Source organism: Somniosus microcephalus, chromosome 14, assembly GCF_052327205.1.
Source record: "Somniosus microcephalus isolate GS21.2 chromosome 14, FLI_Smic_1.0, whole genome shotgun sequence".
Classification (NCBI taxonomy): Eukaryota; Metazoa; Chordata; class Chondrichthyes; order Squaliformes; family Somniosidae; genus Somniosus; species Somniosus microcephalus.
Window position 1 is genome coordinate 96,774,294 of NC_141000.1, and position 25,409 is coordinate 96,799,702.

At 44.5% G+C, this 25,409-nt stretch overlaps 1 protein-coding gene across 1 annotated transcript in view; it reads left to right on the forward strand.

Moving 5' to 3' along the window:
• LOC147107738 (T-box transcription factor TBX19-like) overlaps positions 1 to 25,247 on the forward strand; it is a 62,295-nt gene extending 37,048 nt beyond the window's left edge. Inside the window, exons 5-8 of the mRNA XM_086006076.1 lie at positions 11,284 to 11,345; positions 12,978 to 13,163; positions 22,969 to 23,101; positions 24,804 to 25,247. Coding sequence (XP_085862202.1) covers positions 11,284 to 11,345; positions 12,978 to 13,163; positions 22,969 to 23,101; positions 24,804 to 25,044 — 622 coding nt within the window. The 3' untranslated portion in view covers positions 25,045 to 25,247. The remainder of the gene's footprint in view (positions 1 to 11,283; positions 11,346 to 12,977; positions 13,164 to 22,968; positions 23,102 to 24,803) is intronic.
• Positions 25,248 to 25,409: the final 162 nt, after the last annotated feature.

The following is a 25,409-nucleotide window of genomic DNA, read 5'->3' on the forward strand; positions in this document are numbered from 1 at the left end:
TCCGGAAGCACTGTTTCCCATTGCTGGTCTGGTAGGCCCCGAGATCTTAAAGCGAGACGTACGGAATTCCAGATGATACCGTTATACCTCTCTACCTGCCCATTTCCGATGGGATGGTATGGTGTTGTTTTGCTTGTAGCAATTCCCCGTTCTGAGAGGTAGCCCTTGAGTTCCCTTGACATAAAGGATGGACCCCGATCTGAGTGAATATAAGCCGCATGCCACAGAGAGAAAATACCTGCTCAAGGCAGCAGATTACTGTGGACGCCAGCATATTGGAGCAGGGGAAGGCAAACGGAAAACGTGAATATTCGTCGATCATGGTGAGCAAATATGTGTTCCGAGTTGAAGAGGGCACTGGGCCCTTAAAATCGATGCTAAGTCGTTGCATCGGTTGGGTTGCATGTATGAGTATACCATCTGAGGGGCGGAAGAACTGAGGTTTTAATTCCGCACAAAGCCGGCATTCTGAGCACATTTTCTTTACATCTCCAGTGGAAAAAGGGAGATTCCGTGATCGTACGAAATGTAGCATGCGTGTAACGCCAGGATGACACAAACCATTGTGGACATCCATGAGAGTGGAGGATGACATAGTGGAGCAGAATGCCCGTGTGAGGGTGTCCGGGGCCACATTCTCCCTGCCAGGCCGATAGAGAATGGTATAACCAAAAAAGAGGCCAGTTCCATCCTCCAAAGTTGTATTTTATTATTCTTAATTTTGGTTCATTTTCGATTATCGAGCATGAAGGCGACTGATCGTTGGTCCATGATCAATGTTAAGTGCTGGCGAGCTAGAAAATGGTTCCACTTCCGTACTGCCTCTATGATGGCTGTGGCTTCTTTCTCAACCGGAGGATAATGTAGCTCGGCACCTTGTAAGGTCCTGGACATAAATGCTACAGGACGACCTTCCTGATTCAGAGTAGCCGAGATCGCCACCTCCGAGGCATCACATTCAACCACGAAAGGGAGATTCTCATCAATGGAGTGAAGAGCCGCTTTCTCCAACTGTTTTTTGAGAAGGTTAAAGGCTGCAACAGCCGCTGTTCCCAGTGGAAATGATCTAGCATGCAGCAAGGGTTGGATTTTGTCCAAAAAATGAGGAATCCATTTAGCGTAGTATGCAAACAGACCGAGAGCCCGACGTAAAGAAGCCGGATTCTTAGGTGACGGGAGCTCTTGGAGCGGGCGAAGTCTTTCTGGGTCTGGCTTAATGATACCATTGCCTACGCAGTAGCCAAGGATGTTGATGGTCGGTTGCGACTCAACAGATTTGGATTCATTCAGGGTCAAATTACGGCGATGGAGGGCATCCTGAAATTTTTGGAGGTTGGAGTCGTGTTCCTGTTGATCGTGACCTGCAATGGTAATGTTATCAAGATAGGGAAAAGTGTCCCTTAGGTTTTCCCGCTTAACCAGGCCATCCATTGCCCGTTGAAAGACAGCCACTCCATTAGTAACCCCGAATGGGAGGCGACGAAATTGGTACAGCCGTCCATTAGCCTCAAAGGCTGTGTACTGCTTATCTGAGACCTTCAAGGGTAACTGATGATAGGCACTTTTTAAATCGTAAGTTGAGAACACTTTGTATTCGGCCAGTTTATTAACCATATCATCAATGCGTGGCAATGGGTAGGCGTCCAAGTCGGTATATTGATTGATGGTTTGCGAATAATCGATGCATAGTCGCTGTTTGTGAGGTTTTAGAGGGTTCTTGACAATGACGACTTGAGCCCGCCAGGGCGACGAACATGGTTCAATGATATCCTCTGCTAGAAGTCGAGAGATTTCAGCCGCAATAAAAGATTGGTCTTCCTGATTAAAGCGCCGCGATTTCGTTATTATCGGTTGGCATTGAGGCGGAATACTGGCAAATAATGAGGGTTCATCAAGTGAAGCTGCTGATAATGCACAAAATGGTAATTTAGACGGTATATTAGAAATAGTAAGTCCGGGTTTGGATCCACCAAACGCAATGGTGAGTTTCTTATGCTGTTTTTGGAAGTCCAGCCCTAAGAGGAGATCACTACATAAGTCCTTGAGCACCGAAAGTCGGGTGGAGGGATACATACGACCATGAAGTGTCATATCAACAACACAAAAGCCGGAGATTCTGGTATTAAGTGATGACTGGGCCATCGCAATTGCCTGGTCCGATGGGAAGACATGTAGTTTCAATTTCGCAACAATCTGTTCCTTAATGAAACTATCAGTACTTCCTGAGTCAATTAAGGCATCTAAGGTATGCCCTTTAATTGAAATTTTTGTGGCTGCATGAGACAGGTTCTGTGGGCAAGCAGCTGTAATTGGTGTCGTTGCACAGAGAGTGGCTAAAACTCTCGGTGTGCTTCTTCGGGAGAGAGCTCGAGAGGAAGCTTGATAGGTCCTAGCTGGAGCATCTTGATAGGCCCTAATTGGGGCAGTTCGGTAGGCCTTAGCTGGATTGGCCCTCGTAGAGGCCCTTGATAGGCAAACTTTAGCAAAGTGTCCTTTTTTCCCGCAATAACTGCAGATTGCATTGCGAGCAGGGCAGGTTTTCCTAGGGTGAAAAGCATCTCCACAAAAGAAGCATTCCTTCCTAGATTGCCAAGAGGCTGCTAAAGTGGGGTCGTCCTCCTCTTCTTCATCAGAACTATCAGAATTAGATTCCCCCATGATAGGGTTCACCTGAGACCGCTTGAATTGTCTGGTTGCAGCGACAGCAGCAGATCGAGATCTGGGCAGCTGATAGAGGTCTGCATTTCTCTTTGCCAAATCCAGTGAACAAGCTAGGTCAAAAGCTTTTTGTAGCTCAAGTGTTTTACTTTCTAGTAGACGCTGGCGTATAAATGGAGAGGCAATCCCGCAGATGAAAGCATCACGAATCATTTCTTGGCGGTACAGCTCAGCTGAGGCTGCCTGAAAGTTACAATCTACGCTGAGCCTGCGAAGTTCTTGCAGGAATTCGTCAATTGATTCCCCTGGCCCTTGTCGGGCTGTGGCCAGTAGATGTCTAGCATAGACCTCATTTGGGGTCTTCGCATACAGTTTCTTAAGTGCCCGAATCACCTCTTCGTAATTATCCCAGTCATCAACATATTCGAACACTTTTGGGGTCACATAATTGACAAGTATCTTCAATTTAGCAGGAGCATCCGCTTTACATTCATCCAGAAAATTCTCAAAAGTACGATACCAATGCTTCCATACCCTGTCAGCTGCTGGTGTATTCGGGTCCAAGTCCAGACGAATAGGTCTAAGGATTTTCTCCATGATGGGTGGTTCCCTGGATCCTTAACTTCCGAGTTTGTCTGAAGGTCTAGTATTTGTCAGTGTAAATATTTAAGTTACTTAAATTGATGTAAGAAAAAGGAGACTTACCATCAAGTAACTTTAAAGTAAGCTTTAAGTAACTTATAAACACACTATATACACAAGAGAGGTCTTTACCATGCCTCTGGTAGAAGCCTCTTACAATACTGAACAGACCAGTATTTATACCAGTCCAACAGGAAGTGACATATGACAGGAAGTGAGGTATGTACACAGTTCATAGTTCATAGTTCACAGGAAGTGATGACATAACTTCCCGGAAGTTATCATTTTTATCACACTCAGCATTGCTCTCATCTTTATGCTGCGTTCTCCTGTGGAATTTAAATCCTTCTGCTATCAGCAGCGGTGCAGGGTTTAGGTTTTTCCTGTAGAACAGCAACAATTTCGTTAAAACTCTTCGCCTTCGGTTTGGCTGGAGTAATCAGGTCCTGCAATAGGCCGTACGTTCTAGCGCCCATTAAGTTTAGCAATACCGATGCCGTTTTCTCATCGGCTATTTTGTTTGCCTCGCAATATACCTCGACTCTTTCCACATACGTGGTCCAGTCCTCTATTGTATTATCAAAGGCAGTGATACAGCCAGTCATCGGCATCTTGAAAATCTAAAATGGCGCCTCCCGCGCTTTGCCTTCTTCCCCGATTTAACAAAATGGCGCCTCCCACGCTTTGCCTTCTTCCCCGCTGATTAAGATGGCGCCTCCCGTGCTTTGCCTTCTTCCCCGCTGTTGCTAGCGCTGCTTTCCACGGTTTCCATTGCAACCTGCAGCTCCTCGCGGTTTCCCGCGCGTTTAATATTTCTTTTTTTATTATTTTTCCCGTCATGGAACAACCCTGTGGGACTCTTGCCTCCCTCTTCTCGGGTCTGTACGCAGCCCGGCTTCGTAGCACCGGCCGCGCCCTGTGTGCTCCACCCTCTCTCTCTCCTCTTCCCGACAACACTGCTCGGCCCCGTTGCAAGCCACCCGCTCGAGTTCGCGACCGCCGCAGCCCAGGAAGGATCAGTGTACTACCTGCCACCAGCCCGATTAGCTGAAGCACCGTCGACAGGAACCAGGCCCCGCTTTCGACAGCTTCTCCAGCAATCTTCAACTCCGCTGACTCAGGGGCAGATGCCCACGGTCGACGCCCGTTTCTACTGCTTCTTTCTTCCTTCTGGCCTCGACCTCTGCTCACTTCGCTTCAGGAATGGATCCCAGGAGGTGGTGCAGACTGTAGGTAAGTTCGTATCTGCTCGTCGCCAGTATTATGTCCGTGTATAATTGAGACACGGACAGCAGGAGTTGATTTAAACAAGTCTTTACTGAATGGAGTCAATCGGGAAACTGAAACTACAGAGGCTTGCTAGCGCCTTTTATACAGGGGTGGTCACTGCCGGTACTGCAGTCTGAGACCAGTTATTCTCTTAAAGGTACATACACAACAGAGGTGGCAGCAGATGAACTGGAAGCAGCTGGCCATAGTGTCGGCTCCAGGCTAACGATAGATGCCCCACTGGGTCTGCCTTCAGAAGGAAGTTATTGGATGAGTAAAAGGCATTCCTGATGTATTTTGAAAATGAGCAGAACACCCTGCAGTAGAATAACTCCTGACATCTCCGCAACAATGCTTGAGGGATTCACATGACTGCGGAGCACCTTGGGATACATGGCACTCCATGGCCATCTGCAAGGGAGGTCCCAGGATTGAGAGCCTAAGCCCAGACACAGTTTCTCATGAATGCTGTGACTGGGACCATCAAGACGTTGGGCTACAGCTTATAGCAGCATCTCAGTACCGAATTAGACAGGTACTTGATTGTGAACATCAAACTCCTCTGCTGTGCTCTACAGGGTGTTCCCATGCAGATCCCTGGCAGTCTAAAGAAATGCCCAGCAGTGGGAGCACAGACAGAAGGAGGGACAGGTGAGGTAGTTTCCTCTCTGGGTGACCGCACATCTGTCTAATGCAACTAGCCCTCTCCAAGGACTCTGGTAGCAGGGAAGGTCATGGGCACTACATTATAAGTAGTGACACCAACTCCTGCAGGACCATCTTCTGACTCCTCACCAAGAGCTACAGGGCCACTTCCATTCTGTAAGAACCCAAAAACAGCTTTTCCCCCAGCAGTACTTGGACACAGTGCAAGTTAGTTCTAGTAAATGCATATCATATAATGTCACCAGGAAGAAGCATGTGTTTTTCATTAGTTTGCATTCACAATTCATTAGTAGTGAATAAAATTTGGTGCACTTTTTCACCTACATCCATTACATTTCTTTGTGAAAGGTAGCAGCAGACAGAAGGATGGGCAAACCTGGTACTTAAGGTAGAATGGTTAGCATGGTGTCTAAGGATCTGGTTTCATAAAGTAGTAGTTATCTTCCCAGCTACAGGAAGAACTGTCGCTGTAGTTGAAGCTGTCTGCAGGTCAGCCTGGAGCAGATAGCAGAGTGAAGGTGGCAAAGATTGGTCTCCTCTGAGATGGCTAGGTAGGTTAGCCTTGGTCTGTAACTGTGCATTCTGGGGTAAGAAAGGGTCCATATTTAGCACCCGAGGTATAATTGTACCTGCCTGCCTTACCTAAGAACATAAGAACATAAGAAATAGGAGCAGGAGTAGGCCAATCGGCCCCTCGAGCCTGCTCCACCATTCAATAAGATCATGGCTGATCTGATCCTAACCTCATATCTTCTATCACTCTGCATCCACCCGAACCCATGTGATCTCCCGGGAGAGGCGAAAAACCAGATAAAGACCCAATGGCCAATTTGGGAGAAAAAAATCTGGGAAATTCCTCTCCGACCCATCTAGGCGATCGAAATTCTTCCAGGAGATCACTCTGTCCCTATATTTTCTACAGTACTTACCTTCTGTAAAGGCGATCTCCACCCCAGCCAGGAACAGGAATAAAACCATCTCCTGAAATCTAACAGAATTAGAACACAGTAGGAGCAGAACAAGGCTACACGGCCCCTGGGCCCACTCCACTACCCACAGGGCCATGACCATTCCGAACCTAGACTCATGTCCAATTTCCTGCCCGCTCCCCGTAACCCTTAATTCCCTTTACTTCTAGGAAACTATCTATTTCTGTTTTAAATTTATTTAATGATGTAGCTTCCACAGCTTTCTGGGGCAGCAAATTCCACAAACCTACCACCCTCTGAGTGAAGAAGTTTCTCCTCATCTCAGTTTTGAATGAGCAGCCCCTTATTTTAAGATTATGCCCCCTAGTTCTAGTTTCACCCATCATTGGGAACATCCTCACCGCATCCACCCGATCAAGCCCCTTCACAATCTTATATGTTTCAATAAGATCGCCTCTCATTCTTCTGAACTCCAATGAGTAGAGTCCCAATCTACTCAACCTCTCCTCATATGACCACCCCCTCATCCCCGGGATTAACCGAGTGAACCTTCTTTGTACTGACTCGAGAGCAAGTATGTCTTTTCTTAAGTATGGACACCAAAACTGTATGCAGTATTCCAGGTGCGGCCTCACCAATACCTTGTACAACTGCAGCAATACCTCCCTGTTTTTATATTCCAACCCCCTAGCAATAAAAGCCAACATTCCATTGGCCTTCTTAATCACTTGCTGCACCTGCATACTAACTTTTTGAGTTTCGTGCACCAGGACCCCCAGATCCCTTTGTACTACAGTACTTTCCAGTTTCTTGCCATTAAGATAATAACTTGCTCTATGATTTTTCCTGCCAAAGTGCATAACCTCACACTTTCCAGTATTGTATTCCATCTGCCAAATCTCTGCCCACTTACTTAGCCTGTCTATGTCCCTTTGCAGGTTTTTTATGTCCTCCTCACTCACTACTTTCCGTCCCATCTTTGTATCATCTGCAAACTTTGATATGTTACACTCGGTCCCCTCCTCCAAATCATTAATATAGATTGTAAAGAGTTGGGGACCCAGCACTGACCCCTGCGGTACACCACTAGTTACTGGTTGCCAATCTGAGAACGAACCATTTATCCCAACTCTCTGCTTTCTGTTAGAGAGCCAATCCTCCACCCACGCCAGAATATTACCCCCAATCCCGTGATTTTTTATCTTGAGCAATAATCTTTTGTGTGGCACCTTGTCAAATGCCTTTTGGAAGTCTAAATACACTACGTCCACTGGTTCCCCTTTATCCACCCTGTATGTTACTTCCTCAAAAAACTCAAGCAAATTTGTTAAACATGACTTCCCCTTCATGAAACCATGCTGAGTTTGCCCTATTAAATTATGTTTATCCAAATGTCCCGTTACTGTCTCCTTAATAATGGACTCTAACATTTTACCAACCACAGATGTTAGGCTAACAGGTCTATAGTTTCCAGCCTTCTGCCTACTACCCTTTTTAAATAAGGGTGTTACATTAGCAGTTTTCCAATCTGCCGGGACCTTTGCTGAGTCCAGTGAGTTTTGGAAAATTATTACCAATGCATCCACAATCCCTACCGCTACTTCCCTCAAGACCCTAGGATGCAAGCCATCAGGTCCAGGGGATTTATCCGCCTTGAGTCCCATTATTTTACCAAGTACCACTTCCTTAGTGATTTTAATCGTATTTAGTTCCTCCCCCCCTAGAGCCCCCTGTTTGTCCAGTGTTGGGATATTCTTAGTGTCCTCTACTGTAAAGACTGATACAAAATAATTGTTCAGTGTTTTTGCCATCTCCATGTTTCCCACCATTAATTTCCCGGTCTCATCCTCTAAGGGACCAACATTTACTTTAGCCACCCTTTTTCTTTTTATATAACTATAGAAACTTTTACTGTCTGTTTTTATATTTTTTGCTAATTTACTTTCATAATCTATCTTCCCTTTCTTAATCAATCTTTTTGTTATTTTTTGCTGTCTTTTAAAGACTTCCCAATCTTCCATCCTCCCACTAGATTTGGCTACCTTATATGCCCTTGTTTTTAGTCGGATACTATCCTTAATTACTTTACTTAGCCACGGATGGCTATCTTTTCTTTTACACCCTTTTTTCCTCAGTGGAATATATTTTTTTTGGAAGTTGTAAAATAACTCCTTAAATGTACACCATTGGTCATGTACCGTCTTACCCTTTAATCTATTTTCCCAGTCCACTCTAATTAATTCCGCTCTCATACCTTCATAGTCTCCTTTATTCAAGCTCAGCACGCTTGTTTGAGATCCAACCTTCTCACCCTCTAATTGAATATGGAATTCAACCATGTTATGGTCACTCATTCCAAGGGGATCCTTTACTAGGACATTTTTAATTAATCCCGTCTCATTACACAGGACCAGATCTAAGGTTGCTTGCCCCCTGGTCGGTTCAGTTACATACTGCTCAAGAAACCCATCCCTAATACACTCAATGAACTCTTCCTCAAGGCTGCTCTGCCCAATTTGATTTGTCCAGTTAATATGATAATTAAAATCCCCCATAATTATAGCTGTTCCCTTATTACAAGCCTCAACTATTTCCTGATTAATACTCCGTCCAACAGAGTTGCAACTGTTCGGAGGCCTATAGACTACACCCACTAGTGTTTTTTTCCCCTTATTATTCCTTACCTCCACCCAAACTGTTTCACTATCCTGCTCCTTTGACCCAATATCATTTCTCTGTATTATAGTGATTCCTTCCTTTATTAACATAGCCACCCCACCTCCTCTCCCTTCCTGCCTGTCCTTCCTGATTGTTAAATAACCTGGTATGTTTAATTCCCAGTCATGGTCACCCTGCAGCCATGTTTCTGTAATGGCCACAAGATCATACCCATATGTCATTATTTGTGCCGTTAACTCATTCATTTTGTTACGAATGCTACGTGCATTCAGATAAAGAACTTTCAAATATGTTTTGTAACACTTAGTTCCTGTTTTTTCCCTTTTTAGTACTTTACTTTTTACTCCATACCTTCTGTCCCTTCCTGACACATTCTGTTTTTTAATTCCCCCACTGCTACCTAAGTCTATGACCTTCTCTGTTGTCATTTCTATTATTTGCTCTCTAGAAACCTCCCCCCCACTAATTAGTTTAAAGCCCTCTCTACAGCCCTAGTTATATGATTCGCCAGGACTCTAGTCCCAGCACTGGCCAAGTGGAGTCCGTCCCAACAGAACAGCTCCCTCCTGTCCCAGTACTGGTGCCAGTGTCCCAAGAAGCAAAACCCATTTCTCCCACACCAATCTTTGAGCCACGCATTTAACTCTTTAATTTTATTTATCCTAGCCAAATTCGCTCGTGGCTCAGGTAATAACCCAGAGATTATTACCCTTGAGGTTCTGTTTTTTAATTTGACCCCTAGCTGCTCATACTCCTTTAACAGAACCGTCTTCCTTGTCCTATCTACGTCGTTTGTACCAACATGGACCACGACAACTGGATCCTCCCCCTCCCACTGCAAGTTTCTTTCCAGCCCAGAAGAGATGTCCTTAACCCTGGCACCAGGCAGGCAACACAGCCTTCGGGACTCCCGCTCTTGACTGCAGAGAACCCTATCTATCCCCCTAATGATACTATCCCCTACCACTACAACATTTCTTTTTACTCCCTCCACTTGAATGGCCCCCTGTACCACGGTGCTGTGGCCAGGTTGCTCATCCTCCCTGCAGTCCCCGCTCCCGCCCTCACAGGGAGTAAGAACCTCGATCCTGCTGGACAAGAACAAGGGCTGCGTCTCCTTCAACACTACATCCTGGATCCCTGTACCTTCCTCACTCGTAGTCACACCGTCCTGTCCCTGACCACGGACTACATCTGCAGTAATTAACTTCATAGGTGTGACCATCTCCTGAAACATAGAGTCCAGGAACTTCTCCCCCTCCCTGATGTGTCGCAGTGTCCGAAGCTCGGTCTCAAGCTCCATAACATGGAACTTGAGTTCCTCTAGCAGCAAACACTTGTCGCAGATGTAATCACCGTTAGCCTCAATGGGGTTCACCGGCTCCCACATCTCGCAACAGTAACACATCACCTGCTCCATTCTATATAATTAATTAAATTTCTTATTATTAGTTATGAAGACCCTGCCCGGATATATATGATAATATCACACCACTATTCAATAGGACTTACCAACTTAAAGGTATGAAAGAGAAGAGAAGGAAGAAAACCAACCAACCAGCTGATCACCAACCTCCTCCTTGAATACTGTCTGTGGAGCCTGTTTGGTTGACTCGTCTCGCTGCTCCGCCTCCGCAGTGCTGTCTAAGCCTGGGAGTGGGGAACAAAACAGAGCAAAAAACACACCCTCACCTCCCACTTATCCGAACTCTCCCACTTAGCAAAACTCCAACAGCACTCAATGCACAAAGCACTCCGTTCACCGCACTAGCCCCTCCCCTTTTATACCCGGATTCTACTTCCTGTTTAAACTGCCCAAGAGTTTAAAAAACCCTTAAAAAATTAAACTTACTTCAAATAATTGACTTCTTAACACACTAAAATTCACAAAATACACTTAAATGACTTTTCTCCCACTTAGCAAAACTCCAACAGCACTCAATGCACAAAGCACTCATGAATTCATCTTCCTCCTCCAAGTCTTAATGATGGAAGCCCCAAAGGAATTCCCAAATTGAGAACTTTGCTGTCAATCAAATTGCAGCTGTGCTTAAAACTGTTTAGGAAAGAGAGGTAACTAATAGTCTTGCAATACAAAAAATCTGGTGTATACAGTAATGGGAATTAACAGTGATAAAGCTAACTAAGAGTAAGTTTTTTTTTAAATGAAACTTTTATAACCAATGCTGAAAACTCTTAACACAGATTTAAGAAGGCGGACCAGCCAGCCAAACACTCATGCACCTGTTTGGTATGGGTAAGCTGCACTATGGGAGATCAGCTATTTGTTGGCACAGAAGGAGCCATACTGCAGCATGAGTCCCTGTCTTTCGGAAAGGAGAAAGACAGGGATTTAATTTTTTTTCCAGAGGATTGAACAGTTAAACTGCAAAGTTGTTCCAAGGTGCATAATGCCATATCTTTATTTGAACCCTTACAGAGCCAGTTATAAGGATAGCTCAGATGACCTTTCTGAAAATCAGCACATGAGTTACTCTCACAGTAAGTCTTTAACTTTGTTGTATACAAGCATGGTAGCATGTGATCAAGTTGGCGTAATAATGACCGCCTAGCTTATATTACACACACACACTCAAGGCTTGGTTCTTAGTTTCTGTGGATGAATTGTGGGGAGGAACGGAGATAGCCAGCAAACATATCTCTTGTTAATTGAGCAAGAAATGGTTAGAATACTGAGGAGCCTGTACATCAGTCATGTATAAATTATCGGTGGTGATTCCACCAAAAAATGTGCTTTTTTAAAAAAAAAAAACTATTTCTACTACTTTGTCCTTGTGTTACTTGGGAATCCAACTTCATTTTCTTGCTGTTTATTTTATTTAATTGTTAAAATCTTATCCCTAGCAAGAAACAGATGCAGCAGCTATGGTCCTACATTCAATTCTATATTTTCCCCAATGCCTCATGGAAATGTACTGTAGGACCATAGATGCTGCATCTGGTTCTTTCAAAGGTACATTTTAATTAGGTCATAATATTTATAGCTGAAACTATGTCTAGAGGTCAGTAGGATGCTGCAATGCAGGCATCGAAGCTATGTCAGGGCATGTAATTCTGCAGTTTAAAAAAAATACATTCTATATAAATAGTATGCCATCTTTTGCCAAATCCAAAACCTTAGGGACAGTGCTAGATTTGAGATCATGGCCTGATTCCTGGCAATTTATTCGATGATAGTCATTTAAGACCATATATTAATTTTAATAACTAATGCCTCCATATTCTAAGACATAAGCAGGTGGAAAAAAACAACTTGTATTTTAAAAACCATCAGATTTGCAAAGTCTGGTTTACATCTTGGAAAAATTTGGATAACCAATTCAGCTTTGACACTTCTGTTTTTGAATAGATGCCTATCCTATCTATAGAATAAACATAAAACATGCACATTTGTGTTAAGCCTTGTAAAATAATAGTTTTAAACTTTTGAAATTAGACAGGAGCATTTGAAGGAAGCAAAGGTGTAATCCATATTATGGGTTTGTTGAAGAAAGTAGTGTCCTAAAAGTGCCATCATGTTTTAAGTGTGAAGAAATCCAGAGAATGATAATGTGATACCCTACAAGGGAAATTACTAGCACACAGATTGCATCCAAAATTACATTGAAAACTTCCTTTTGGTTTTGAGGTTACTAAATGGTTACCTGCAGTCCATTTCTTTCTACAATTCAGCTTACAATATTGAGCCTCTGATGTAGCCATAAGGAAGTTATTATTGAGACAGAATTAACAGAATTTGCATTACAGTGGAACGTGACTCTATATTGCTTAATGAGTACTATAGTTCAGATTCAAAATATTCTAAAAATAATATAGCCCCCAAACTGTTGCTATATTGTGATCGCATCCATAACTCATCATACTATTGATATTAGCAACTGTTTTGAGGTTAGAAAAATGTAAATGAGCAATTTTCCAACCATAGATTCTTGTATTCCCAAATTTTGGTCAATATACTAATGGTTTGGAATTAATAAAGTTACTTTCGGACCAGATAATGGAAATTCTGTGGGGGTGGGACAGTTGACACATTCAGAAATGTTGTGAAACTTGCTGTATTATTATTTTTAATTATTACTGATTTCACCAGAACCATCTTTTTATTCTCCCAAGTAAGCGGCTGGTTGATACCCAATGCTGATAGCATTTGTGCGCCAACAAATCCGAATTATCAGTACCATGCTGCGTTACCACTTCCCGGTGCCCACTCATACCATAGCTGTGAACGCTACAGCTCTCGGCGCAGCCACCTTGCCACTCCATATCCAACATCCTACGTACACAGAAATTACCCAACAGGTATGCTCAAACTTATTAGTCAAGTTGCCAGTTGATGGATTAAACTGGTTAATTAACAACTGTGATTCACAGTTTGAAAACATACTTACAAAATTAATGAATCATAAAATATGTAATGGATTTAAATCTGTTAAAGCTTTAATTATCTCAACTGGTTTATTGATTTTTTGATATCCATCTTCTTCTTCTTTCGTATGGTAGTAGCAAATCAAATGTCAATATCTAAGTCAGATATCCAGGCCAAAGCTTCCGGTGTAACAGCGTGGATATCTTGTAGGCTGCCTGCGAATTTCCTCCCTGGGCAGTGCTCACTGATGTGCTCCAGGGTCTGATCAGGAGCTCCACAGTCGCATGATGGGGATGCTTTAATCTTCCATCTATGGAGAAGGTGGCAGCATCTACCATGAACCGGATCTGAGGTGGTTCATGGTTATCCACTGTTTGCGAGGAAGGTTTGATCCTTCAGGTTGTACTGTGGGGTCCTCTATAAGGTAAAATAGATAAGGGAGAACCAGTGGATGTGGTGTATTTGGACTTTCAGAAGGCTTTCGATAAGGTCCCACATAAGAGATTAGCGTGCAAAATTAAGGCACATGGGATTGGGGGCAAGGTATTGACTTGGATAGAGAACTGGTTGGCGGACAGAAAGCAAAGAGTTGGAATAAACGGGTCGTTTTCCGAGTGGCAGGCAGTGACTAGTGGGGTACCGCAAGGATCGGTCCTAGGACCCCAGCTGTTCACAATATATTTTAATGATCTGGACGAGGGAATTGGATGTAATATCTCCAAATTTGCAGACGACACAAAGCTGGGTGGGAGGGTAAGCTGTGAGGAGGATGTCGTGAAACTCCAGTATGATTTGGACAGGTTGGGTGATTGGGCAGAAACATGGCAAATGCACTATAATGTGGATAAATGTGAGGTTATCCACTTTGGTGGCAAAAACAGGAAGGCAGATTATTATTTGAATGGCAATAGATTGGGAGAAGGGGAAGTGCAAAGAGACCTGGGTGTTATTGTGCACCAGTCGCTGAAGGTAAGCATGCAGGTGCAGCAGGCGGTTAAGAAGGCAAATGGTATGTTGGCCTTCGTAGCAAGAGGGTTCGAGTACAAGAACAAGGATGCCTTGCTGCAGTTGTACAGGGCCTTGATGAGACCCCACCTTGAGTATTGTGTGCAGTTTTGGTCACCTTACCTGAGGAAGGACGTTCTTGCCATGGAGGGAGTGCAGCGAAGATTCACCAGCCTGATACCTGGGATGGCAGGAATGACGTACGAGGAGAGATTGTGTCGACTGGGCTTATACTCACTGGAGTTTAGCAGATTGAGAGGGGATCTCATCGAAACCTATAAAATTCTGTCAGGTCTGGACAGACTAGATGCAGAAAGGATGTTTCTGATGGCCGGGGAGTCCAGAACCAGGGGTCATAGTCTAAGGATAAGGGGTAAGCCATTTAGGACTGAAATGAGGAGGAATTTCTTCACCCAGAGAGTGGTGAACCTGTGGAATTCTCTGCCACAGAGGGCGGTGGAGGCCAATTCATTAAATATATTCAAGAAAGAGTTGGATATATTTCTTGAGGCTAAAGGGATCAAGGGATATGGGGAGAAGGCAGGGACAGGGCACTGAATTTGGATGATCAGCCATGATCTCATTGAATGGCAGAGCAGGCTCGAAGGGCCGAATGGCCTACTCCTGCTCCTATCTTCTATGTTTCTATGTATGGCTCAGTTCTTCCAAGCATTTTGCCATCGGTCATCACGGCTGAGGGGAGATTTCTGAAGGGCTTCGGCGACGGTCCAAAATGGCCTTCTAGATTTGAGCCGGGTTGGTGGTAGGTTGTTCAAGTCGGCCTGGATCGGCATGTCTTTGCTGGTGAAGCAGTTGTATTCTCTGGAGACTGCATATTCACGGCATAGGTGTGTGGTGGTGCGATGTTTGCAAGCACGGGCAGCCAAGGTGTTGGTGTCGATAAAAGCGTACCGGTGATAATTCTCATAGTAGAATTCAGCTGGACATCAACAGATTTGACATGCGGACTTGATAGCCATGCCGGAGAGGAGTACTCCGCTGTAGAGTACACCAGGGCGAGTGCTGCCATATGGAGGGTTTGAGCGCCTGCTCCCCCTGTGGATCCGGTGAGTTTCTGCATCAAGTTGCTCCTACTCTTTAGTTTCTTCTCAAGGTTCTGGAGATGCTGTCTATACGACAGGGTGCGATCGAGCGTGACTCCTAAATAGGAGGGTTTTTTGGCATGGTTTACCTCTGCGCCGCAAAAGGAGACTTTCAAAGCTTGGTTTGCTTGCTGGCTGTTGAGGTGGAATGTCGAGGTGACGGTCTTTTGATATCCATGATGTTCTGTCACAGGATACTACTAGAGGGATGAGATGAATGAGCTTTGATTTGCTATTATATTCTTTTCTTGTCTTTGACTTTGTTTCTTGTATTTGCTTTCAAATTTATGTTCTCCTAGTACAGTTTACTGGTTTTGTTAAAATTGCAGACAAAGGAATTTCATGGCCCAGAAATTTGTGTCGGGGGCTTCCCGCGGGTGCAAGCCCCCGACCTACACTTACATAGCGCGCCAACAGTTGAAGCCTGGCCCTGCGTGGATTTCCTCTCTGTGGCCCAGTTCAGCTCCCGGCGCGCTGTGTTTGCGTGATCCAGCGGCGTAGTTAGTTCGATGAGCCGGCTGGGATCACGTGAGCACTGGGCAACCAATCGGAGGTTGCAAAAGTTCATTCATGAGTTTGATAGTAAGAACTGTCAAACTCATGAAAACTCCGGGCGCCCAAAACAGTACTTAAACTTCAAATAAAAGTTTTTAAAAATCCCACTAATTAAATGAACTATTAATAACAGTAAAAAACGAATTTAAACAATTATTCAAATTTTTGAAAAAAATAATTTTTTTAAAAATCAGGTCTAAAAATACACTTACCTTACTGTAAAGTCTTTAAAAATAATAATCCTGTGGAAAAAAATTCTAACTTTAATTAATAGACCACTTACCTTTTAAAACTAAGTACTTACATCTGCTTTTTTCTCGCGTAAAAACTGGAGGCCTTATCGCACGGGCAACCCTGTAAAAAAAAAAGGAATTTCAGCGCGCACGCGCAGACTCCTGCGCGCACACGTTCCACCTCTGAACCCCTTGGTTCAGAGGAAAGGAAATGCCGGTTTTCCGTGCATGCGCTGTGCATGCTGAAAACCGGCACTTCCATCGGGCCCACGCGTGAGTACACGGTGCTTACTCACGCGTTGGGACCTGAATTACTGGGCCCATGTGTTAATGTGCTTGTTACTAATATCACAGTGTGATTGCAACCCACAAGTTTTTAAAGTAAAACTTGTATTACATTAAAAGTAATAGTACATTTTCTCTCATTGTTAAGAACATTATTAATCTATACAGTCTCTACATATTACTTGTCACAGGTGTTAAGTCCGTGAATGATTGTTTCTCTCCTGCTAGTCCGTGTCTCAAACAGATCTTTACTGGTGAAAGGCATAAACGAAACTAAACAACAGAGGTTCTCTAGCGCCTTTTATACAGGGGTGGTCACTGCCGGTACTGCAGTCTGAGACCAGTTATTCCCTTAAAGGTACATACACAAAAATTCCTCCCCTTTTAGATAAACAGTACATAACATTCATTTAACAACTAATGATAACGAATTACAATCACAATTACTGTTGCTAGATACATTGGTTAAGTTTAAGCAATTATAAGTTCAGTCTTTGAGGAGGCTTCCTGATTCTGTCTGGATAACGCCTCTTTGGGGTATCAGGTTCTTCTGGCAATGTTGAGTCGGAATCAATGTCGTTGTTTGGTTCATCTGCTTCCAATATTACCGGGTCTGCGGTAGCTGCAATTGGAACGTCGATTTCATTACCAGGTGTATCAGATCGTGGTGTGGAGTTGACGTTTTCCAGTGACTCTAGAATCTGGTCAGCATGTCTTACAATGCTCTCTCCAACGCCCACGGTATACATGAGAGGTCCTTGTCGTGTACAAATCGTTCCTGGCTGCCATTTCTCAGTGCGGTAGTCCCGCGCCAAAACTGGTTGACCTATCTTAAAACTCCTGGTCGGCCTTTCATTCATATTCTGAAACTGCCTGTTCTCCACATCTCTTCGGACGTTTGGCTTAACCAAATCCAAGCGGCTTCGTAGTCTTCGATTGAAGAACATCATGGCTTGAGTTTGGTTGGTAACCGCATGTGTCGCATTCCGGTAGGCAAACAAGAAGTTGTCCACCTTGTGTTGTAGGGGTATATCTTCATTACACATTGCCTTGATAGCCTTCTTGAATGTTTGAACAAACCTCTCGGCCAATCCATTAGTGGCTGGATGATATGGGGCAGATGTGTAATGCTTAACACCATTGTTCTTTAAGAACCTCCGGAACTCTTCAGACACAAACTGTGGTCCATTGTCAGAGCAAATCTGTTCAGGCAGCCCATTCCTGGCGAATATGGTTCGTAAAACTGTGATAGTTTTTTCCGTGGTGGTTGAGGACACTTTTATTACCTCTGGCCACTTTGAATGTGCATCCACCGCAATTAAAAACATCGAGTCCATGAAGGGACCAGCAAAATCAATGTGCACCCTTTGCCATGGAGATGAGGGCCACTCCCATGGATGCAGAGGAGCTTGTGGTGGGGCGTTTTGGACCTTCTGGCATCCTGCACAGCTCTTGGTCATCTCTTCGATTTCTCTATCGATTCCCGGCCACCACACAAACGCTCTGGCTAAGCTTTTCATTTTTACCCCACCCAGATGACCCTCATGAAGCTCATTGAGCATTCTATCCGTCAACTTAGGTGGAATTACTACTCTGGATCCACACATCAATGTTCCTCTGCACACTGACAGCTGTTCTCTTCTCGGCAAGAATGCTGGCAGCAGTGGTTCGCCATGTGCTGGCCATCCCTTCACCGTTAAATCATAGACCCGTGATAGTGTCGGGTCATTCCGTGTTTCCTTTTCGATGTTTGCATTCGTCACAGGGAGACATTCGACTATGGTCGAGTGGAATAACTCCATTGGATCCACTGCAAGATCTTCTTCTTCCACTGTCGGCAACGGTAGACGTGAAAATCCATCAGCATTTCCATGCTGTTTAGTTCCTTTGTACTCGATGTCATATTGGTGTGCCCCTAGGAAAAGGGACCATCTCTGCAGCCGTTGTGCTGTCATTATCGGTACGCCCTTCTGAGGGTTGAAAATGGAGACAAGAGGTTGATGATCGGTTAGTAGAGTAAATCTTTGACCGTGCAGATAGTGATTGAACTTCTTCACCCCCCACACTAGGCTGAGGGCCTCTCTGTCAATCTGGGCATAGTTACGCTCGGCAGAAGTTAACGAGCATGACGCAAAAGCTATCGGCCTCTCCGAACCATCAAGGAATTTATGTGACAGTACCGCCCCAATGCCGTAGGGAGACGCATCACACGCCAGCCTGATTGGCAGTGCTGGGTTGTAGTGAGCCAATACTTCCTTTGAAGTGATTAAGTCCTTACTCTTCTGAAAAGCACGCTTACAATCATCGCTCCATTTCCATGCTACCCCCGTTCGTAGCAGGGTGTTCAGTGGGTGCAGAATTGTCGACAAATTCGGCAAAAACTTATGATAGTAATTCACCAACCCGAGGAATGACCTCAGCTGCGACACATTTTCAGGCGCTGGGGCCTTAACAACCGCTTCAATTTTGTCAGGGGACTTATGTAACCCCTCTTCATCAATCACGTGGCCACAATACGATATCTGTTTCTTAAAAAATTCGCACTTGGGGCGGTTGGCTCGCAGCCCATGTTCCCGTAGTCTAGTGAGCACCTGTTCTAGGTTGTTAAGGTGTTCACTGTCATCTTCACCTGTTACAAGGATGTCGTCCAAGTAACACTGAGTCCCCGGAATCCCTTGCAGGACTTGTTCCATCGCTCTTTGCCATATCGCCGGAGCCGATGCTACTCCGAATACCAATCGATGATACTGGTAAAGACCTTTGTGAGTGTTTATCGTGAGATACTTCCTAGAGGACTCTTCAACCTCCATCTGCAAATATGCTTGTGCTAGGTCAATTTTTGTAAAACGCTTCCCTCCAGACAGCGAGGCGAAGATGTCTTCTATCCTTGGAAGAGGATATTGTACTGTGCGAAGGACAGGGTTCACCGTCACCTTGAAATCCCCACAGATGCGAATCTTCCTTGGCTCTCCGGACTTATTGGTTAACGTTTTCTTCATGACAGGAACGATGGGTGTCGCCCACTCGCTCCAGTCGACCTTAGACAACACGCCCGCCTTCTCCAGATTCTCCAGCTCTGCCTCGACGGCTGGGCGAATTGCATATGGTACCGGTCTCGCTTTGAAAAACTTGGGAACTGCATTCTCTTCTATTTTTATCAAGGCGGTTACGCCTTTAAGCGTGCCCAGTTCTTGTTGAAATACCTCTTTGGCGTTAGCTAAGATTGTTGACAATCGTCCAGGAGTGACGTCTTCATCTTTTTTACCATCCACCGTCATTGCATGAATGGAATGCCAATCTAAGTTTATCTTCCTGATCCATTCCCGTCCCAATAACGGTGGTCCACCATTTGGCAGTATGTAGAGATACAATTTCCGTATTTTCTTGCCATTGTATTCGACAGGCACCCTTATTTTTCCTCTGGGGTATACTTTTTGCCCCGTATACGTCATCAAGACGATGGATGTCTCTCTCAAGGGTATGTGTGAAAATAGCCGCTCGTAGTCTCGTCGATTCATGATGGTTAGCGCTGATCCTGTATCCAATTCCATTTTAACTTGGGACCCTGCTATCGTGAGAGTGACCCAAATGGTTCGGTGATCCTCTTTTGCGATTACATTGTGAAGTTTGAGACAGCTTAGTCTTCTGTTTCCGGATTCACTATCGCTCATCTGGTCTTTGGAACTACTGTCCGTCATCTTTTGTACTTTCTTGTACGGTTCCTTAGTAGCCTTTTTGTTGTCGCTGGTCTTCTTCCCAGACCTACAAACTCGTGCAATGTGTCCAATCTTCCCGCATTGTCTGCATATTTTGTCTTTGGACCAGCAGTCCTTCTGGTCATGGTTAGTTCTGCCGCAGCGATAACATTTTGCAAATCCCCGTGTCATTTCGTGGGTGCCGTATTCCTGTGGTTTTTGTTGAATTTCTGCAGCTCCCCTGGCTGCTGCTTCATACGATACTGCCATGCTGAAAGCCTTATCTAGCGTCAGCTCTTTTTCTGCGAGTAACTTCTTCTGTGTTCCTTCACTCAGGAGTCCACAGACAAATTTGTCCCGTAGGGTATCTGCCAGTCCTGCTCCGAACTGGCAGTGCTTTGATAGCTTGCGTAGTTCCGTAAGATACTCAGCATTGCTCTCATCTTTGTGCTGAGTTCTCCTGTGGAATTTAAATCTTTCTGCTATCAACAGCAGTGCAGGGTTTAAGTGCTCCTGTAGAACAGCAACAATTTCGTTAAAACTCTTCGCCTTCGGTTTGGCTGGAGTAATCAGGTCCCGCAATAGGCCGTATGTTCTAGCGCCCATTAAGTTTAACAATATCGATGACTTTTTCCCCTCCGCTATATCGTTTGCCTCGAAATATACCTCGACTCTTTCCACATACGTGGTCCAGTCCTCTAATGTATTATCAAAAGCAGTGATACAGCCAGTCTTCGGCATCTTGCAAATCTAAAATGGCGCTTTGCCTTCTTCTCCGATTTAACAAAATGGCGCCTCCCGCGCTTTTCCTTCTTCCCCGCTGTTGTTCGCGCTGCTTTCCACGGTTTCTTGCGCGTATTCTTTTTCTTTTATTATTTTCCCCTCGTGGAGCGGACCCTCTGGGACACTTCCCTCCCTCTTCTGAGGTCCGAACGCTGCCCAGCTTCGAAACACCGGCCGCGCCCTGTATGCTCCACCCTCTCTCTCTCTCCTTGCTTCCCGACTCGCTGCCCGGCCCCGTTGAAAAGCCACCCAATCGAGCTTCAGCCCGCCGCAGCCCAGGAAGGATCAGAGCACTACCTGCCACCAGCCCGATTAGCTGGGAAACCACGGACCGAGGAACCCAGCCTGGCTCTGGACAGTCTCTCCTGCAAGTTTTGAAATCGATGATTGACGGTCGACGCCCATTTCTCGAGTTTCAATGGCCTATTTTTTTTTTCTTCTTTCTTCTGGCTCCGACCTTCAACAACGTCGTCGGAGCTGCTGCTGAGTTGCAGGTAAGTTCGTTTCTAACTCGTCGCCAGTGTTAAGTCCGTGAATGATTGAGACACGGACTAGCAGGAGAGAAACAAACAGATCTTTACTGGTGAAAGGCATAAACGAAACTAAACAACAGAGGCTCTCTAGCGCCTTTTATACAGGGGTGGTCACTGCCGGTACTGCAGTCTGAGACCAGTTATTCTCTTAAAGGTACATACACAACAACAGGGTTTGGCTTGGTCAGCAAAGCATTAGACAGACAGTTACAAGCAATTGTCTAAGGGAAGGGGAGGGGGCAGTTGAACAAAAAATACCAAAAAGCCCACTGCATATCTTTTGATTGTGTGGATGGGAGTTTAAGTTAATGGTGGTTCAAGTTTATAGTGTCATATTTGAGTGACTGGTTCTTTAATGCACTGTGTGGTTTGAGAGTCTTTTTAAGGCTAATGTTTGCTATTGTGAATAAGATAATTTCAGCTTAAACGTTTCACTGAGAATTCCATGCATAATTACCAAGAAAAAAGTAGCAGCTATAATAAAGTAAATTAGTATCAGGTACCAGGAAACTCCAAATACTACCTCACGTATTAATTTTCAGAATGAACCACGTTTGGTATAATGCTGTGAGCAGTCCTCCCTACTCTCCATTACATGCTCGGATCCTATTTTCATTACCAAGTTCAGATGGGGTGTTAGACACAGTTGCACAAATGAAAGTTCATTGAAATACAGAAACCAGGTTATTTATAGCCAGTTTGTGTTGAGCTGGAAGCAATCATGACAACACACATAGTTTCACCAGATTGTTCTGCATACAACTGAGCAAGATGATTTGCTTCATGCTTAGAATTGTCTTGAGGTACTGATAGCTATACTGCTTGTTTTAGGATCTAATCAGGACTAGCTGCTGACCTTTCTAAATTTGGTGGCTGCCACTTTTGGCAAGTAATGTATGCACCAGAGGTGAAAATAGTGGGAATTCCACCAGATGGCAGCACTTGCCAGTCACGCCTCTTTCCCAGATGTCGCCAGAAAAAGGGATGGATGCAAAACCCTCCATTCCACTCCTTTGTAGTGTCAGCTGTGGCTCAGTGGGTAGCACTCTTGCCTCCGATGTCAGAAGGTTGTGGATTTAAGTCTCACTCCAGAGACTTGAGCACAAAAATCTAGGCAGACACTCCAGTGCCGTGCTAAGGGAGCGCTGTACTGTTGGAGATGCTGTCTTTCGAATGAGACGTTAAACCGAGGCCCTGTCTGCTCTCTCAGGTGGACGTAAAAGATCCCATGGCACTATTTCGAAGAAGAGCAGGGGAGTTACCCCCGGTGTCCTGGCCAATATTTATCCCTCAAGCAACATAACAAAAACAGATTATCTGGTCATTAGCACATTGCTGTTTGTGGGAGCTTGCTGTGCACTAATTGGCTGTCACGTTTCCTACATTACAACAGTGACTATGCTTCATTGGCTGTAAAGTGCTCTAAGCTGAGAATGATTAACAGATGGCTAGGTTTAACATTAGGATGGGAAGAAAAATTACCTTTTTTATTTCTTTTTAAATACAATTTTTTCAGTTTACTGATCAATATTATGTTTTTAACAAGTGTCCTTTGCAGAAAACTCTAGTAACAGCCTTCAGGCTTTACCAGGGCATGACGACTGGTCAACCTTACCACCTCCACCACATGCCAACATGTTACCAGTGACTCATACAGCTGGAACTGGATCCAATGCCAGGTGAGACATACAGGTCACAAATCTAAGACAGGATTGTTCCAGGTTTTACATTTTGTGGGGTGAGGAACTTCTATACATTTATTTATACTTGTAAAATTATCCTCATCAATGTTGCTCTATTGTGGAAATTAACTGATAATATGGCCCAGAAATTCGGGTCTCGACGGGTGAGTACGCACGGGGCACTCACCCGTAGGCCCGATGGAAGTGCCGGTTTCCTGCATGCACTGCGCATGCGCAGGAAACCGGCACTTCCGTTCCTCTGAACCAAGAGGTTCAGAGGTCGAACGCGTGCACGGGGGAGGCTGTGCGTGCGCATGGAACTTCGTTTTTTTTTACAGGTTTTTCCGTGAGGGTAAGTCTGCAGAATTTAGAAATATAAAAAGCAGGCGTAAGGCCTGCTTTTTACAAGGTAAGTGGTGAATTAATTAAAATTTAAACATTTTTTCCACAGGTTTATTATTTTTAAATACTTTAAAGCAAGGTAAGTTTATTTTTAGCCACGTTAGAATATAAAATTATTTTTTTCAAAAATTTAAATTATTGTTTAAAATAGTTATTTCATGTAATTTATAGTTTATTTAAAAAATGTGATGTTTTTTAAAAATGTATTTGAGGGTTTAGTGCTATTTTGGGGCCGTAGTATTTATAAGTCTTGACAGCATTCCCTGCTCCGATTGGCTGCCCATGGCCCACGTGATCCCAGGGGACGCATCGAACTAACTGCGCCCCTGGGACACACACGCACTGTGCGCCGGCAGCTGGACCAGGCCCTGGATCAGAATTCCACGGGGCCCTACAGCTCAACGGCCGGCGCGCAAGGTAAGTGCAGGTTGGGGGCTTACACCCGCGGGAAGCCCCTGACCCAAATTTCTAGGCCATTCAGCGCAGAACCAGCGATCATGGGCAACTAACCGTTCGGGGAGGAAGAAGAATCTGAAGGCTCTGATGTGGAGCTGAGCTGGAAGCCGGGATTTAAAGGGGTGGGGGAAAGAGACAATCATGGGTGGTGGGGGAGGGCATGCACTTCCTGACCCCCTCCCCCAACAATCACTGAAAATAACTTTTATTTGCCTTTTTCTGAGCGGCCTGCAGCAATCCCTTTAAGGACCATTTGTTACGCTGCTTAATACTTGGTACCAATGGCGGAGCACGCACCACCCACTGGTACCTCCACATTGTAACCAGTGTAGGACTCTGATTTGGCCACACCTGAAACAGGTGGATGCCTGGGCCGCCTTGAAGGTGGATGGGTAGCAGGAATGTGCCACAATTTTGGGGGGGGTGAACCACCCTGCTCCTGCTCGGTGAAGATCCTTAAAATCATGGTCTCTCATTTATAGAAAGTCAAGTGATGTTTAGAAATTTGATGTTTCGACCTGTTGTCAGTACTTTGGTTTGGTTTGGAGGTCAAACTTAGGACTTCTCTACTTCGCCTGATAGCTGACAGTGTTCCACATATAAAGTGTGAATACAGCTGCTGGAAATGAACATATCTGAATCTGCTTTATAATTATCCTAAACTTTATCTTGTGACTATATATTTGTTTACAATCAATGTAAAATAGCCTTGGAAAGGGTAAAATCACCTGCTAACTGGAAAATCCTTGAACAAAATTGCCGCAATCCATGAATATGAGATATGGCATTATCTCTTCAGAATGTTTTATAATGAACATTTATTTGTATTTTTTATTTTTAGCCAGTATACATGCCACTGGACAGTAGGTAATGCTTCTGTTACCCCAACCAACCAACTGAGCTCAGCTGCTGGCAACCCTCAAAGCCCATTTATTCGAGGAAGCCCGAGTTTGCCGACAACCCCTTCATCCTTAGTCACTGTGAAGACTTCAAGTGGAACAGCCATGGAGATGCTCAGTGAATCTCCACTAGCTAGACTTGCGGTATCTTCGTGGAGCTCAGCATCATCCTCATCATTCTAATGGCTTACTGCACATCACGTTTGATTACTGTAGTCGTCTATTCCAGGAACACTGGGAAGCAAAACATTTTCTACTGTTGTATACATTTATCTGTTTGTACTTTTAAATATTTCTACTGCAAATTTTCAGCAAGAATAATTTCTAAGGGAATAAATAGCGCACTAGGTTAGAAGACTGTCTTGGAGAGAAATTAGAATCAACGTTTCGGGTCTAACCCTTTTTCAAAACTGGAAAGGAAATGAAATAGATCGAAAGGCAGGGCTGGGGAGGGAACAAAAGAAGTAAAGAGACATTAAGAGGTATTCAAAACGAGACGAGATGGTGATAGGATTAGTAAAGATCTTCCCCCCGCGGCCACCAACCTC